Source organism: Protobothrops mucrosquamatus, unplaced genomic scaffold (genome assembly GCF_001527695.2).
Source record: "Protobothrops mucrosquamatus isolate PMUCROS unplaced genomic scaffold, P.Mucros_1.0 scaffold1378, whole genome shotgun sequence".
NCBI classification, from domain to species: Eukaryota; Metazoa; Chordata; class Lepidosauria; order Squamata; family Viperidae; genus Protobothrops; species Protobothrops mucrosquamatus.
The window spans coordinates 272,487-286,698 of NW_015387567.1; the positions used below are offsets into that span (position 1 = coordinate 272,487).

General features: G+C 38.6%; 1 protein-coding gene across 1 annotated transcript; it reads right to left on the reverse strand.

Annotated features, from left to right (window-relative positions):
- Positions 1-10,782: 10,782 nt before the first annotated feature.
- On the reverse strand, positions 10,783-11,721 carry TMEM121 (transmembrane protein 121). The gene has a single exon (XM_015821656.1). The coding sequence runs from the start codon at positions 11,719-11,721 to the stop codon at positions 10,783-10,785; it is 939 nt and encodes a 312-aa protein (XP_015677142.1).
- Between the last annotated feature and the right edge of the window lie 2,491 nt (positions 11,722-14,212).

Genomic DNA, 14,212 nt, shown 5'->3' on the forward strand with positions numbered 1-14,212 from the left:
CAGTTTGCAGTTCACAGTTCACATGCAAGCTGAGAGTTAAAAGGACACTTTACATTTTCTTGTTATCTGTCTTGCCTTGAGAACAGTGTAAACTTCCCTGGCTGTATTGTTTGAACTCATGCCAGCATATGTGGGAGCTTTTGGTGAACATTGGCAGTGATTAAAAGACTGTTGCTCTTGCCAGCTGACAGCTTTGCCTCCGTTCGGGGCCCTGGGTCATCACACCCTGGTAGGGGGCTTCAGGGACAGGAAGTCTGCCTGATCTGCGAAGGAGGGGCTAGGAGTTGAAAGCTGCCCCGTCGATCATCCTGATCACTGGCACATGGGGAATGGGAAGGTTGCTCTCCGTTTCTCATTTCTAGCCCCTCAAATTTTTCCACCAGCTTCTCCACTGACTGACTACTAGCTGCAGAGAGATATTTCCACTCACCCGAGTCCTCAGTGGCAGACGACCCTGTAGCTCTCCCCAGCTGGGAGGCTTGAAAAAGCTCCTTCTCCATCGGAGTGCTGGCTGTCGCTCCCCCCCCCCCGGGGTAGCAGCTGCTGCTGGGGTACTGGCTTCAGGCAATTTCTCCCTCTCCATGATGAAATCTTCCCCAAATCTTCATCAGCTTATTCCTCAATGCTAGGGACAGTGACTGGGGCTCGGGACCCTTAGATAGTTAGGAAAGTTGGAGATTTTGGCTTAATGTCATGGTTCTGACAGATGAAACTCTTCAAAGAACTTCGACGCATTGTTTACCTTAAAGAATCTTTATTCGAGTGGCATAGCATCGGCACGTACATAGTCGAAGCCAAAATCTGAATTCCCCTCCCCTGAACACATAGGATCAAAGCACAATTCCCTCCTCTAATTTATGGTCATAAATCACATTCTCCAATTAGTTTGAAATGCAGACTTTCCCTCCAGATCTCCAACCCACCATTTCTTATCATCTCTTATTTCAAACAACCTTCAATCACACACTACTACGATCTTGTTATGTCTAACTAATTCCCATACACATTCTTCCTCCTCCCCCTCCAGTATCATCTAATTCTAACTCTAAGACACAACTTAGGGAAAATGGATGCATCTCGATATGTTGTCAAAGCAAGAACATTCGATGTTAGCAGCACTGACAAATAGACAAAGAAGGGACAGAGAGTAAATCCTTAATTCTCTGTCACATCTGGCTATACTTTTGTGATCATGAGGTGGTCATGAGGTGATGAAAGCCATGCTTTTACAATATATTTGGTGGCCCTGATGATCAGAAGAGTATTTTCTTCCCAAAATGTGTTTCAGTGCTCAAATATGCTAAAGAGAAATATAAAGAAAAACTTTGTAAAATTTAGTCCCTGATATATGGAAGATATCTATAGCACCACCAGATAAACACTTGGTATAGTCAAAAATCTCTGATGAAACTATTGATTTAATGAAAAAACGATGGACAATGAAGAATACTGGAAGTGCCACTAATAAACTGGAGTACGTTGAACTTTGCACGACCATAGAAACTTTTTTTCGATCAGTATGTGCTACCTACTCTAACATATGCCAATGAAACATGGACACTAACCTCAAAATCAATACAAAGCTAGGAGGGGCACAAAGAGCCATGGAAAGATACATGCTTGATATTACAAGACAAGATAGAAAGACCTGCACATGGATTAGAGAACAAACGTTTGTTCAATATCATCAAGAGAGTAAAAAAAAATAAGAAGAACTGATGGCAGGTGGACCAAGGCAGTCATAGAATGGATCCCACTTGATAAAAAGCTTCCACGAAAGAGACCTAAAACAAGGTGGATCAACAACATTAGCAAATACTGTGGGCCCAATTGGCAAAAGAAAGCTTGGGACCATATTGGTTGGAAACATGCGGAAGATACCTTCATCCTGCAGTGCATAGACAATGGCTAAAATGATGATGATGATACAGGAGAGGATAGAAAATGTATTAAGTCATTCAGAAAAAGAACTTGTGTAATTAAAGTGAAATGTATTTGTTATTCCTCAGAACAGTATTCCATGTGAGATTCATAGGAGCAGAGGGGAAATGTGGAAATTCAAACAACTTCAAAATCCTTCAGAGAGCCATACAACTGAGTTGTCAGCATACTGAAATAGAAATTTCGGGTGTGTCTTCAGGCAGTGAAATTGTTTCAAAAATATTCATTTGGAAGCATATTACAACAAATAATATTTGGTTATTTTAAAAAATCACTTTCACGGAGCGAGGTGGCCTTCTGGGAACAATCTTTTGGAAGATTGTTTCCACAGCACCAAATACTGATTCAACCTCAGTTATTAATGTTTTACTTAGATTTATTCTTATGTACCTAAAGAAACAGATGAATAAATACACAAATTTATAAAATATTGTGTATTACATTATATACAGAACACTGAACAAACCACAACCCCATTCTGATTATGACATGTTGGCAAATATGGCTTTTATGATGCAAATGTTTTATTTTAAATTTTTTGAATTACAAGTTCCTACATTGTTGTGGTGGCTGTATATTAAATTGGTTTGCTGCCAACTACTCTTGTAGAAAAACTTAATAAATAAATGTAATTTTTGTTAGCCAATGAAACAAATCCAAAGTGGTCAAGATGGCGGATAGGCAGCAACAAATCCAAATTAAACCGTTATAGTTTAGCAGCTTGGAGCACATAATTCTAATAACCTGATGCTGAGATGGTGGCTGCCCTTCCTGATGGATGTTTCTGACAGCTACATCAAAAAGATGTTGAGAATGTTGATGTGGGAAAATCTAAGATGATTTCAAATAAAATCAGTACACTAGTATAAAGAAAATAAATAGGCCAATTGCGCAACAAAGCATCCAAAATAAGTAAAAATGGGATATTGGAAATAATATAAGAATATATCCATACAAATAATTGGCTATCCCATAAATGCATGCTATTATTGTCTGTGTTTTTTTGCACAGGCAATCTTATATTTGACTAGTCGTCTACTCCAGCACTGAAGGAGCCCTCCAGATAGCCTTGTTGCCATGACAATAAAGCCATCTGTTCTGCTTGTATATCCTAACACTTGCATTCTTTGCCATTTTGAAAATGCACTTTCTATGGGTTGATATTTTCCCCCCCCCCCATAAACAGTGAGACAGAGCAGTCATTAGAATGTGCATCTGGACTTGCTGGCATCAGTAACCATGGTAACTGCTGAGCACCAATTTTCTATTCTATTCTATTCAACTCAACAAATAAATCATAGCAATATGTGAGGATGAGAGCAATTCAGATGTCTCACAATGAAATTATTTATAGCATTGATCTATAGGCTTCTTACTTGCTAGGCCGAAGTACAGAAGTACCCATATTGTCAAGCATATTTAGTTTTGGGGTGCCCCGTCCCATGTTTAGATACTCCAGATCTGAAGTGCATAAGAGAGGGTAGGCAAGGGTTCTCTGATTTTATGTCTCTGTGCTATCTTCTAGGGTTTTGCAGCTCAGATCTGGTATGCCTAACTGGGATGATATCAGCCCTCCTGAGTAAACCAGACAGGAAACACAACTCAGTGAGCTGTTGTTGTTAGTTGCGAAGTCGTGTCTGACCCATCGCGACCCCATGGACAACGTTCCTCCAGGCCTTCCTGTCTTCTACCATCTTCTGGAGTCCATTTAAGCTCATGCCTACTGCTTCAGTGACTCCATCCAGCCACCTCATTCTTTGTCGTCCCCTTCTTATATTGCCCTCAATCTTTTCCAGCATTAGACCCTTCTCCAGTGAGTCCTTCCTTCTCATTAGGTGGCCAAAGTACTTGAGTTTCAACTTCAGGATCTGGCCTTCTAAAGAGCAGTCAGGGTTGATCTCCTCTAGGACTGACCGGTTTGATCGCCTTGCAGTCCAGGGGACTTGCAGGAGTCTTCTCCAGCACTATAGTTCAAAGGCCTCAATTCTTTGGCGCTCAGCCTTTCTTATGGTTCAACTTTCACAGCCATACATTGCAACTGGGAAAACCATGGCCTTGACTATACATACTTTTGTTGGCAGGGTGATGTCTCTGCTTTTTAGTATGCTGTCTAGATTTGCCATAGCTTTCCTCCCCAGGAGCAAACGTCTTTTAATTTCTTGGCTGCAGTCCCCATCTGTGGTGATCTTGGAGCCCAGGAAGATAAAATCTGTCACTACCTCCATTTCTTCCCCATCTGTTTGCCAGGATTGATCTAATACAGTAAGCTAATACTACTTTATTGTAAGGCTACATTAACAGAATCTTGCAAGTCTAAAGATGCAAGCTTCCTGCCACCACTTTTAATGTCTGATCAATTAGGGCAGGTCCCAGATAAGTGTCCCCTTATCAGTAAATCAATGGGTCTTTCCTTTTATATAGCAAATTACAGTTGTTCCCCGCCTTATTTCTCAACTTGATTACTAAGAATGTCTTTTCACTTGTTCAAGTGATAACACTCATTTCTCTCATAACTCCCCGTTAGGTTAAATTTTTTATTTGATTCCATTACCATTAGGTTTCAGATCCACTTATAGATCACCTTATGACTAGTATTCATGTCAGTAGGCTCTCCTGAAATCAGAGTTAATGCTAAGATTTATTTTATAGCACAAGTTTGAAAATATCTTATAGGTCCGTGGTGGCGAACCTATGGCACATGTGCCACAGGTGGCACGCAGAGCCCTCTCTGTGGGCACGTGTGGCATTGCCCCAGTCCTAGGCCTTCAGCTGGGTTTTATAAAACCTTTTCTCTTTAGGCCTCTGCCGCTGTGTGCAAAATAAAAGGTTCGATCAATCAGTCAATTTCAACTTCTCAAGGGAAAAAAAAGATCTTGCAACATTGGAATTGATTGATTGAACTTTTTAGTCCGACCCAGTCTGCCATTACCATCGCAGCCACGCCCACCCAATGGGCCACACCCACTCAATGGGCCACACTCACCCGGCACCCGACGATGCATAAGTGGGTTTTGGGTTGCAATTTGGGCACTCAGTCTCTAAAAGGTTCGCCATCACTGTTATAGGTAGTCAGTTGCAACTTGTTAAGTTATAACTTTGGGCCAACTTTGAAGAACAGTCAAGGCATTACAAGAAGTTGACCAGCATACTCTTTCCTTATATTCACTTTTGACCTATCTCAACTGACCTGAACTTTCAAGAGCTCCTGAAACATCTATTTGTTGACTGAGCCCTCCAATATTTGCAACCTATTATACTAATAATTTATGGACATATTTGGATGAACTTTCTTGAGTAGTGTAATGGGAAATTGAAATGCTTCATTTGACTTAAGCAGCAGCTAAAGTACTGTCATGATTCACCCTTTCCTTAACCTAAGGATGTGTCTCATTCAACAGCTAATAGTCTGTTTCTGGAGTATTATATAAGTTTTCCAAACCAACAAAACCTTCAGTACTGTTGTTTATCCTTTGAGGTTCTCGCAAGCCTGAGTTGAATTTGCTCCTCATTCTCATCCACCTCTCAAAGGTGAATATGACATATTCGTCCCTATCCACCAGACACCCAACTCACATGAAGTTATAACAAGTCAGAGGAAGAAACTTAGAAAACTTGATTAGGTGATTGAAAGTGGCAGTGGAAGATTTCTACTTTTAGAGTTACAAGGTTACATTAATATAGGTTTACAATAAAGTAGAATTAGCTTGTCCAGTAGTGTTTTCTGTCTGGTTTATCTGATAGGGTTGACAACGTATTTGGCGATTCCTTAAGTATATTGATAAGATCTCAGGAAAAAATCTATTAGCAGACTCTTTATTTCAAGAGTCTGCTAATTGGCTTTAAGGCTGCTGACATTTTATTTTCTTGTTCTTTGTCCAATTTCTGTCAGTTTATTCTTCATTCTATTTCTGCTTACATATTTCTACCAGTATTTTAGCTGTTTGCACCATATATTTCATTGTTGAACTTAACTAATGAATCATCTCAGGGACATCTGCTGTTTTGTTTTGATATTCCTGCAAAATTTGTTTAGATATTATAAGGTTCTGGTATAAAGTCATCATATTATTCAAGATGGTATAAAATTCAGGTTCACTTTTTAGATGGGGTTTGTTTCTCTGATCTGGGGATTCTGCCATTATTTCTGCGCATATTGTCCCTAGTAGATGAATATTGAATAGAATATATGAGCTTATTATAAGTCTTACTGTTAAGTCAGTATAGTCTTAATAAAAACATAGTCTTAATAAAAACATTTGTATTATCTGACTATGTGCCTTATTGAGTATTAAGCCACGTTTCACCTAGTCTGTATCTATACAGTTGGTTTTTCCTGCCCAAGTGTAAAACCTTAGTTTCATCTGTGTTGAATTTCATTTTGTTAGATAGATATGTTCAAGTCTGTCAATATCTTTTTGGAACTTGAGCTTGTCTTCTAGGGTGCTGGCTATTTCTGCCAGCTTAATGCCATCTGCAAATTTGATGAGTTCTCTTTCTAGTCCCTCATCTAGATCATTTATGAAGATATTGAAGAGTATTGGCCCCAAACGAACCTGTTGTACCCGACTGCTTACTTCCCGCCATGTAGATGTAGTTGAGTACAATTTGTAAGTCAGTTATAAATCAATCTGATGGTGATGTTGTCTATCCCACATTTTTCTAGTTTACCAAGAAGTAGGTTGTGGTCTACTTTATCAAATGTTTTACTGAGATCTAAGTATACTATTCCCACAGCATTTAGTCACTTTGTCAAAGAATGAAATAAGATTTGTTTGGCATGATTTGTTTTTGATGAATCTATATTGGCTTGTTGCTTTGATGAACCCATGTTGGCTTTATTTGCTTGTAGGTGTTTGAAGATTTGTTCCTTGATTATTTTTTCCAAGGTCTTCCCAGGTATTGATGTCAGGCTGGATCTGTTTTTTCCCCCCTTTTTTGAAGATGGGAATCACATCAGCTCTTTTCTAGTCCTCAGGTAGTTCCCTGATGCTCCAAGAACTTTGAAAGATATGTTTCAATGGTTCTGAAATCATGTCTGCCATTTCCTTCAGAACTTTGGGATGTAGTCCGTCAGGACCTGGCGATTTGAATCTGTTTAGAGCTGACAGGTGTTCTCTTACCTTATTTTTGCATATTTTAATTTGCAATTAAATTTAATTCCTAACCTGTCATTTACCATTCTCATTTTGGTAAGTTGAGCATTGTTTTCTTCTTGCTTGAAGACAGATGCAAAGTATGAATTAAGCAGTTCTGCTTTTTTCTACTGCCTGTTACTTCTTTGCCATCTTTTCCCATTAGTGGATTGTTTCCTTGACTTTTTTGTTTTTTATGAGTTCAAAGAAACTTTTAAAATTGTTTTTGACATTTGTTGCAAGTCTTACATTGTTCAAACCCTTAGCTTTCCTAACTTCATCTTTGCAGGTTCGGGCTATTTGTTGGTATTCTGCCTTAGTTATGTATCCCTCTTTCCATTTTTTGTACTTATCCTTTTTTCTCTCAGTATGAGAATTCTTTGTGCAACCATGCTGGATTTTTTCTTCGTTTTCTTTTGGGGGTGTGTGTGAATTGGACTAGGCTTTTATAATTATATTTTTCTGAGTTTACCAAGCTTCTTGAGTCAATTTGTTCAAGATTTTCATCCATGGTATCTTTCCCAAGCTGTCTGAGTTTGTTAAAATTAGCTCTTTTAAAAATCTAAGACACTGGTTTCATTATGTTCTGTTGCTTGTGTCTGTTTTATATTGCAGTCTTAACATGACACGGTCACTCTCCCCTAAAGTTCCTGCAATTTCAATCTGTTCTATCACTTCTTTGTTGTTGGTAAGAATAAGGTCCAGTATAACTGTCCCCATAGTTGCCTCTTCTACCTTTTGGGTGATGAAATTGTCAGCTAAGTGGGTCAGGAATCTGTTCCATCTCTTACTTGCTACAGAGTTTGCCTCCCAATTGATATCAGGATAGTTAGTCCCCCATTACTACTGTGGTGTGTTTCCTATAATTTGTTAACTGAATAGCAAAAAGTTCGTCTATTTCTTCTGCTTGGTTGTGTGGCCTGTAGTATACACCTATGGAAATATCACTTTCCCCCCCTTTTATGTTGACCCATATGCATTCTAGAAGCCTTTCATCCTTTGTTGTGTGCATCTCTGTAGAAAGTGATCTCTAACATATAATGCAACTCTACCTCCTATTTTGTTAGGTCTGTTTCTTTTGAACAGTTTGTATCCTTCTATTAGTACATTCCAGTCATGAGTTTCATCCCACCAAGTTTCTGTAATGGGAACTATAGCATACTTGCCCTCATATACTAGTATTTTGAGGTCACCATGTTTGTTCCCTAAACTTTTGAGTGTTCATGTATAGGCATTTAAGTCCTTTGTGGCTTACCTTGGGTATGCTTCCTACATCTCATTTGCACTTAAATTTTTCTTCTTTCTTTCTCTTTACTCCTTACCTCCTTATTTGACTGGTTATCTAGTGGTTTATGCCTGGAATTAGGTCCTAAAGATTGTGAAGATTGGTTACCCTCCCATATAATATATCATATCATATCATATCATATCATATCATATCATATCTATTTAATATATTTAATTAAAATATAATAATATAATATAATGAAAAAAATCCTATTATATTTTATTATAATTATATTATATATTTTGCATAGAAAACCTACAATAGCCCAATGGGATTATGAGTTGGTTTGATAAAATAAAATCCTCATTTATGGATATCATCATTGCCCTTTCTAGTGCTACTTTGTGGCACATGAAATGCTATTTGGAATCAGTTATTTTCCTTGTACCTTCTCAAATTATTGAATCACATACTGTACACTCTTCTGATGAACTTATGTTGTCACAAACTTCTGATGAACTTCCTTGTCACAAAGTGGTTTATGGATCTTGTCTACTCTAATCAATTAATGTCCTATTCGCATAGACTAGAAAGAAAACAAAGACTTTTTGTTCAAAAGCTAACTCATTGCTCTTACCTTTGGTGTTAATAGAGGTCATGCTAACTTCTGAGTAGTGAAGCAAGAGCAACAATGACCACAAAAGGAAAATATACATGTAAAAGAAAATGCTTGGTGGGTGGGGGTCCAGAACCCTTTATTACATAGAAAGAGAATGATCTTCAAACAAAATGAAATGCACAGGCCTAGGTGTGACTAAACTCTTTGGAGCTGCATCACACAGGTCCCAGATGATTGACAAAATAATGAAATTCACTAAGCATCTTCATGGGATAGCAACACCCTGAACATGTTTGGGGAGTCTAAAATTAGCAAACTAGTAAAAGCAGTAAGCTCAGTGTAGGTAGTGACTTGGTTAATGCCCAATACATTGCCCCAGATCCATGCAGAGCAAGACTCCATTATTCTTTTGCATGTTTCGGGATACTGTCTTTCCCCTTTACATTCCTCTCCACTGTTTTTTTTTGGCTGGGAAAATGGCTACTTTATACAGCAGGAATGTTAAACTCTCTTCTACCAGTTCTTTTGCTTTGATTTCCCACTATAATGAACAAGTTGAATAGTTTCGAGGTATAGGCCAAATGTTCATATAGTTACTTAATGACAAGACTGAGCTTTAAAAGCATATAATAAATCCCAGCACTGTAAGATTGACTATATATTTTTATGGGGATATTATGGCAAGAGACCAAATTTGATTCCTTGTTTCAAGTTGTTAAATGAGGAATAGATAAGCATGGTCAAATGATATCTCCGATGCAGAATTGACATTCACTGGAAAAATCTGTTGGGTATGTAATCAAGACACCGGTGAGAGAATGAGACATCACTGAGAAAAAAAGTAGTCTTGCATTGCTTTCAGGCTTGTGCATCGTTTTTGCTGGGAAACTGTTGCTCTGTTTTGTGTCCCAATAGTTCTTGCCTAAAGGGCAATGATACCTTATTTATCCCATGCCTTATTTTAAAGGCGGCCTGTGTAGTTCATATAAAAGCAGCACAGTTATAAATTAATCTGCTGCTGGAATAAAAGTGAATGTTCATCATTCTGAAAATCTTAGTTTCCATTTATAGTGCTACCTGTATTTTCCCCAGCTCAGTGTAGCCTGAAATACTTTGGAACTTCATGCCATCAGAATTGAAGTGTGCATACACGTGAATGAAACAGAAATACTTGTTTTTTGAAAAACAGAAATCTTGCACTGAATCATTTTATAAATGATTTATAACAAAATGTTCTTAAAATATGAGATGTGATGTTTAACAAGATTCTTTGAAGGGCTGGCTGAAGACTTTGGCAATGTTAGAACTTTCCTGGTCAAATGAGTGAGGCTGCTGCTTGATAAGTAGAACTGAACAGAGCAAAAGATCTACTTAGCAAAGATTTAAAAAACTATCCAAAATCCAGTTTTCTGCAGCAACTTTACGGGATCTTTTTTTTGTTTTTGTTTTCTTTGAAACTGTAAACACAACAAGCATTTCCAATAGGATTCAATATATTGGTGCGCTGACTGAAGTGCCAGTCCTGATTCTCCCATCCTGCCCCATCCCACCCTGTCTCTTTCTTTAAAAAAGGTTGTGATAACAAAAATTATCATTCCTTACAAGTTGAAGCACAGATAACAAACAGATAGAAAAGATCAGATGCTGGAGTGGATGAGGTTCTGCTTGGAAGGTCCATTGGTTCTGCTTTCTTTCCAGAGGGCCCCTAGGAAATACCTGAGTTGCAAGGGATGTTCCTCCATTTGTTAAAATCTTGTGCTGGAAGCAGCTCTCTATGCTGGGATGAGAGCAGAATTATTTCTTCGCCCCTTCCCTCCACCCAAGAAAACAAGAACCAATGCTGATGCTTAAAAAGAGGCCCATCATGTGTCCAAAATCTCCCTGGTGGGGGATGGTTCATGAGGAAGGCCTTGTGTACTGTGGAGGGTCTGATTGTGGGGCACTGAGTTCTGCTGGAGCTCAAGTGCAATGGCATTTTGTGGGAACTCCTTCACTTGCTTCTTGTACTCTAGAAATGTGCAGACCTTGGTAGCAATAGCAATTATATTCTTGCCAATAAAGATTGTAGAGACTCTGCTGTCTTGAAATAGGACCATATTAATGGCTCGGATGAATATGGTAACCATATTTATGGTCACCAGGCTCAGGACAGGGTAGAGCATCATTTTCTGGGGAGCAATATGCTCTCCTTGCATGCTAATTTCACTCAAGGAAACACAGGGCAGGATCAGGAGCAGTATGTAGCAATAGAAGAACATGAGTCCTTCTGCCCAGATTGGCAGACCAGTCTTGTGTGGCTCCCACAGGTTGGCTTGAATATCTAAGATATCCAATAAGTCCAAAGCCACCCAGAAGAGACGCCCTCGCAAATCCTCTTTCTTCCGAAAGGTACGTATATATTCCATGCTGTCCAAGGCTACTAGCACTAGGTACAATCCTGGCACACAAATGGAGAGAAGCAAGGTCAGTGCCTTTCTAGCCACTGTCTCCAGATTTCTCTTATCAGCCTTATAGTTCTGGAATATAAAATACAGTTTGATTTCCAGCACAAAGATATAGAGGAACCAAAGAATCATAGCATAGCCCCGTTTGGCTGTCTTCACCTCAGCCCCCACCCAGACCGCCACATAGCGCAGCACAATCAGAAAGCAAATGTCTCCTACCAGGACAATGATGCAGACACCAATTTTACGAGGCCCTTGGTTCTGCTCTACCAGATAAGCATCCATGAATGCCATGCTGGTCATAATAACAAAGGTGGTAAGACATACGTGACGCTTATCTGGGGGTGGAAGCACCATGTTGAGATGATGGAACCACCCACTCTTTTCTTCCCACTTTGTGGTATTGCTCCAAGGGCCAGCCTTACATTTGTCACAGATGAAATCTCTTTAAATTGTTGGCAGTAAATCTTAATTATAAAAGAAATTCCAGTAAGGCAATAACAGATGAACCTGATATTTCATCTGATACCTTCAAATTCTGATCACTTAAAAGTACAGCAATCATCAGTTCTGAATTTTTTGCTGCATATAGAATCAAGATTTCCACTAGCAGAAAGATCCTTTGCTGATTCCCATGTATTCACCTTCTGACTAAGCCTGTCATTAGCATTTCTGATAGTATCTTTGAGAAGACCTTCATTTCAGTTATAATTGTTTAGTTTTTCCGCTATTAATGTCCTTCTTGAAGAATGAGAAGGCCCTCACTGGCTTGTAGATAATCTTCCTTATAGGCTTCTTGGCAGCAGTTCATCAAGTTCTTCAGCAATTAAAAAAATTATCAGGCATCAACCATAGTAGCATGCTAGAATAGCAGGTCAAAACTTATTGCTCCTCAAAAGCTGCAAACAGGGGTGATCATTTCCCAGGGTATCTTTTCCCCTGTAAGTCCCTCTGCTCCTCCACCCATGACTCTATCCGGAGCAGAATCCATGGAGAGTAATACTTGCACTTCCAAGAGAGGCTTCTGATCCAGCATCTCTTTCTTGCTACTATCCATTCTGAGCTGGAAAAAAAAACCCAGAGGAAAAATAAGTGAGGGAAGTTTCAGTCATATGAGTCAAGAAGCTGCCTTTTTCAGCATGGATATTGAGAGTTAGAAGAAAGGAACAACTCTTCTGTTTTACAACCCTGTATTACAAAACACCTTAAATACTTTTTTTTGGGGGGAAGGGCAAATAACCTACATTTGGGAAACAAGTCTTTGCCCTGGCTTTGCAGAAGATACAGAAGAAGCTCCGTCATCAAGGAAATTTAGGCAAAATTACATTTGCAGCATAACACTATACTGATGTTTTGCAATTGCCTTTGATGAGCCTCCTTGTAACTGCTTCTCTAAAATTGCAATTCTTGCCTTTTGGAGGGAGATACCCGATCTTATATTAAGGTTGATACTTTCTGTTTAAGACAGAGGGAAGGAAATATTATTTATATACTGTTTACTTTTTTTTACTTCTTTCTGTCCATTTAAATCTTCTAACCTGTCCAATATTATGTAATATTCAGAAAAAGAAAAAAAAATCTAAAGTTTGCCTCAAAAGAGATATTAGAAGTCTCTCATTCCAAAATACAACCAAATCACATTCTGTTGATGTGGCTTCACTTTACCACTTCAGCTAGCCCCTTTTTAAGTTGACTTCAGGAGACCATATTATATGATCCCATCTTCCCAAGACACTAAACCCCTGTGAATGTGTTCAACTTAAGTTGAAGCAATCACCTCTTTTCTCCCTTTCCCTTATACTTGGGAGAAGGAAAAAGCTCTGCATCTCTTGACCGGCACCTGAACACTGCATTTGTTAGATATCTTTTCCTCTGTTCTATATCTTGATCTAACATCTGATTTAATTAGACAATTTTGAAGCTTCAAACTTTTTATCTATTCACAGCACTTTCTCAACTCCTCTTAGGAAACATGTATTTCAAAAGGCAAAACATGTTGTATTGGACTCATTGTTGTGATCCTCCAGGTGTGCATTTATAGAACCCATAGAGAATTTTGGAAATGTGCCATAACCAGAAAGAATAAGAAAGAAATTCTGTGCACTAATGGTTATTGTCAAGAAAGAAGAACAGCTACAGAAATCTTTCAAATATTTCTTAGGAACCACTTCTGCAATTCCACTATGGATTCCAAAATCAAGTTAGCTGCACAGCAATGATAGGTGTGAGTCTGTAAATCTGCATGCAGTTCAGCATATGACCCCAATTAATTATTTGCATTCACCCCAATATGTTATATGAATAAGGGAGCATGTTATTCATTATAATGTAATAAATCATTACATGTTTTAAGTGTTATGAATACATATGAGTAAGATCCTACCATGGCCAATGAAAATATTAAGAAAAATATGTATAGTGGAATGTGCCTACAAAGGGAGGTGATGTAATGGACTAGAATAATGCAGCAGGTTCCCAAGAAGGAGGGAACACATTCCAAGGAGGTGGGCAACACAAGAGATAGCAGAGTGAGCTGAATTATGGGAAGAGAAAGGAAGTTAGGATAGCCACTCCATAGAATCTTCCAGGGTATATCCATTGGGATAAAGGTAGTAGAGGTTTAGTCTGGTAAGATTCTGTCTAAATATTAAAGCAAATAAAGAACTGAACTTTGACTGGATTGTGTTACGTCGTTCTTCAGCTAGACTTCGCAACTGTCAGGGTTCTGCCACACCGACAACAGCAATGTAACAAATCAAAGCCCTTTAATAATTGCTGTAGGACTGGATCCTTGGAGAACTGGCATTTCTAATACTTGAAATATATAATCTCCAAAATATGAAAGAAA

Coding starts and splice junctions, on each gene's coding strand:
- TMEM121 (XM_015821656.1), bottom strand. CDS start 11,721: ATGGTGCTTCCACCCCCAGATAAGCGTCACGTATGTCTTACCACCTTT.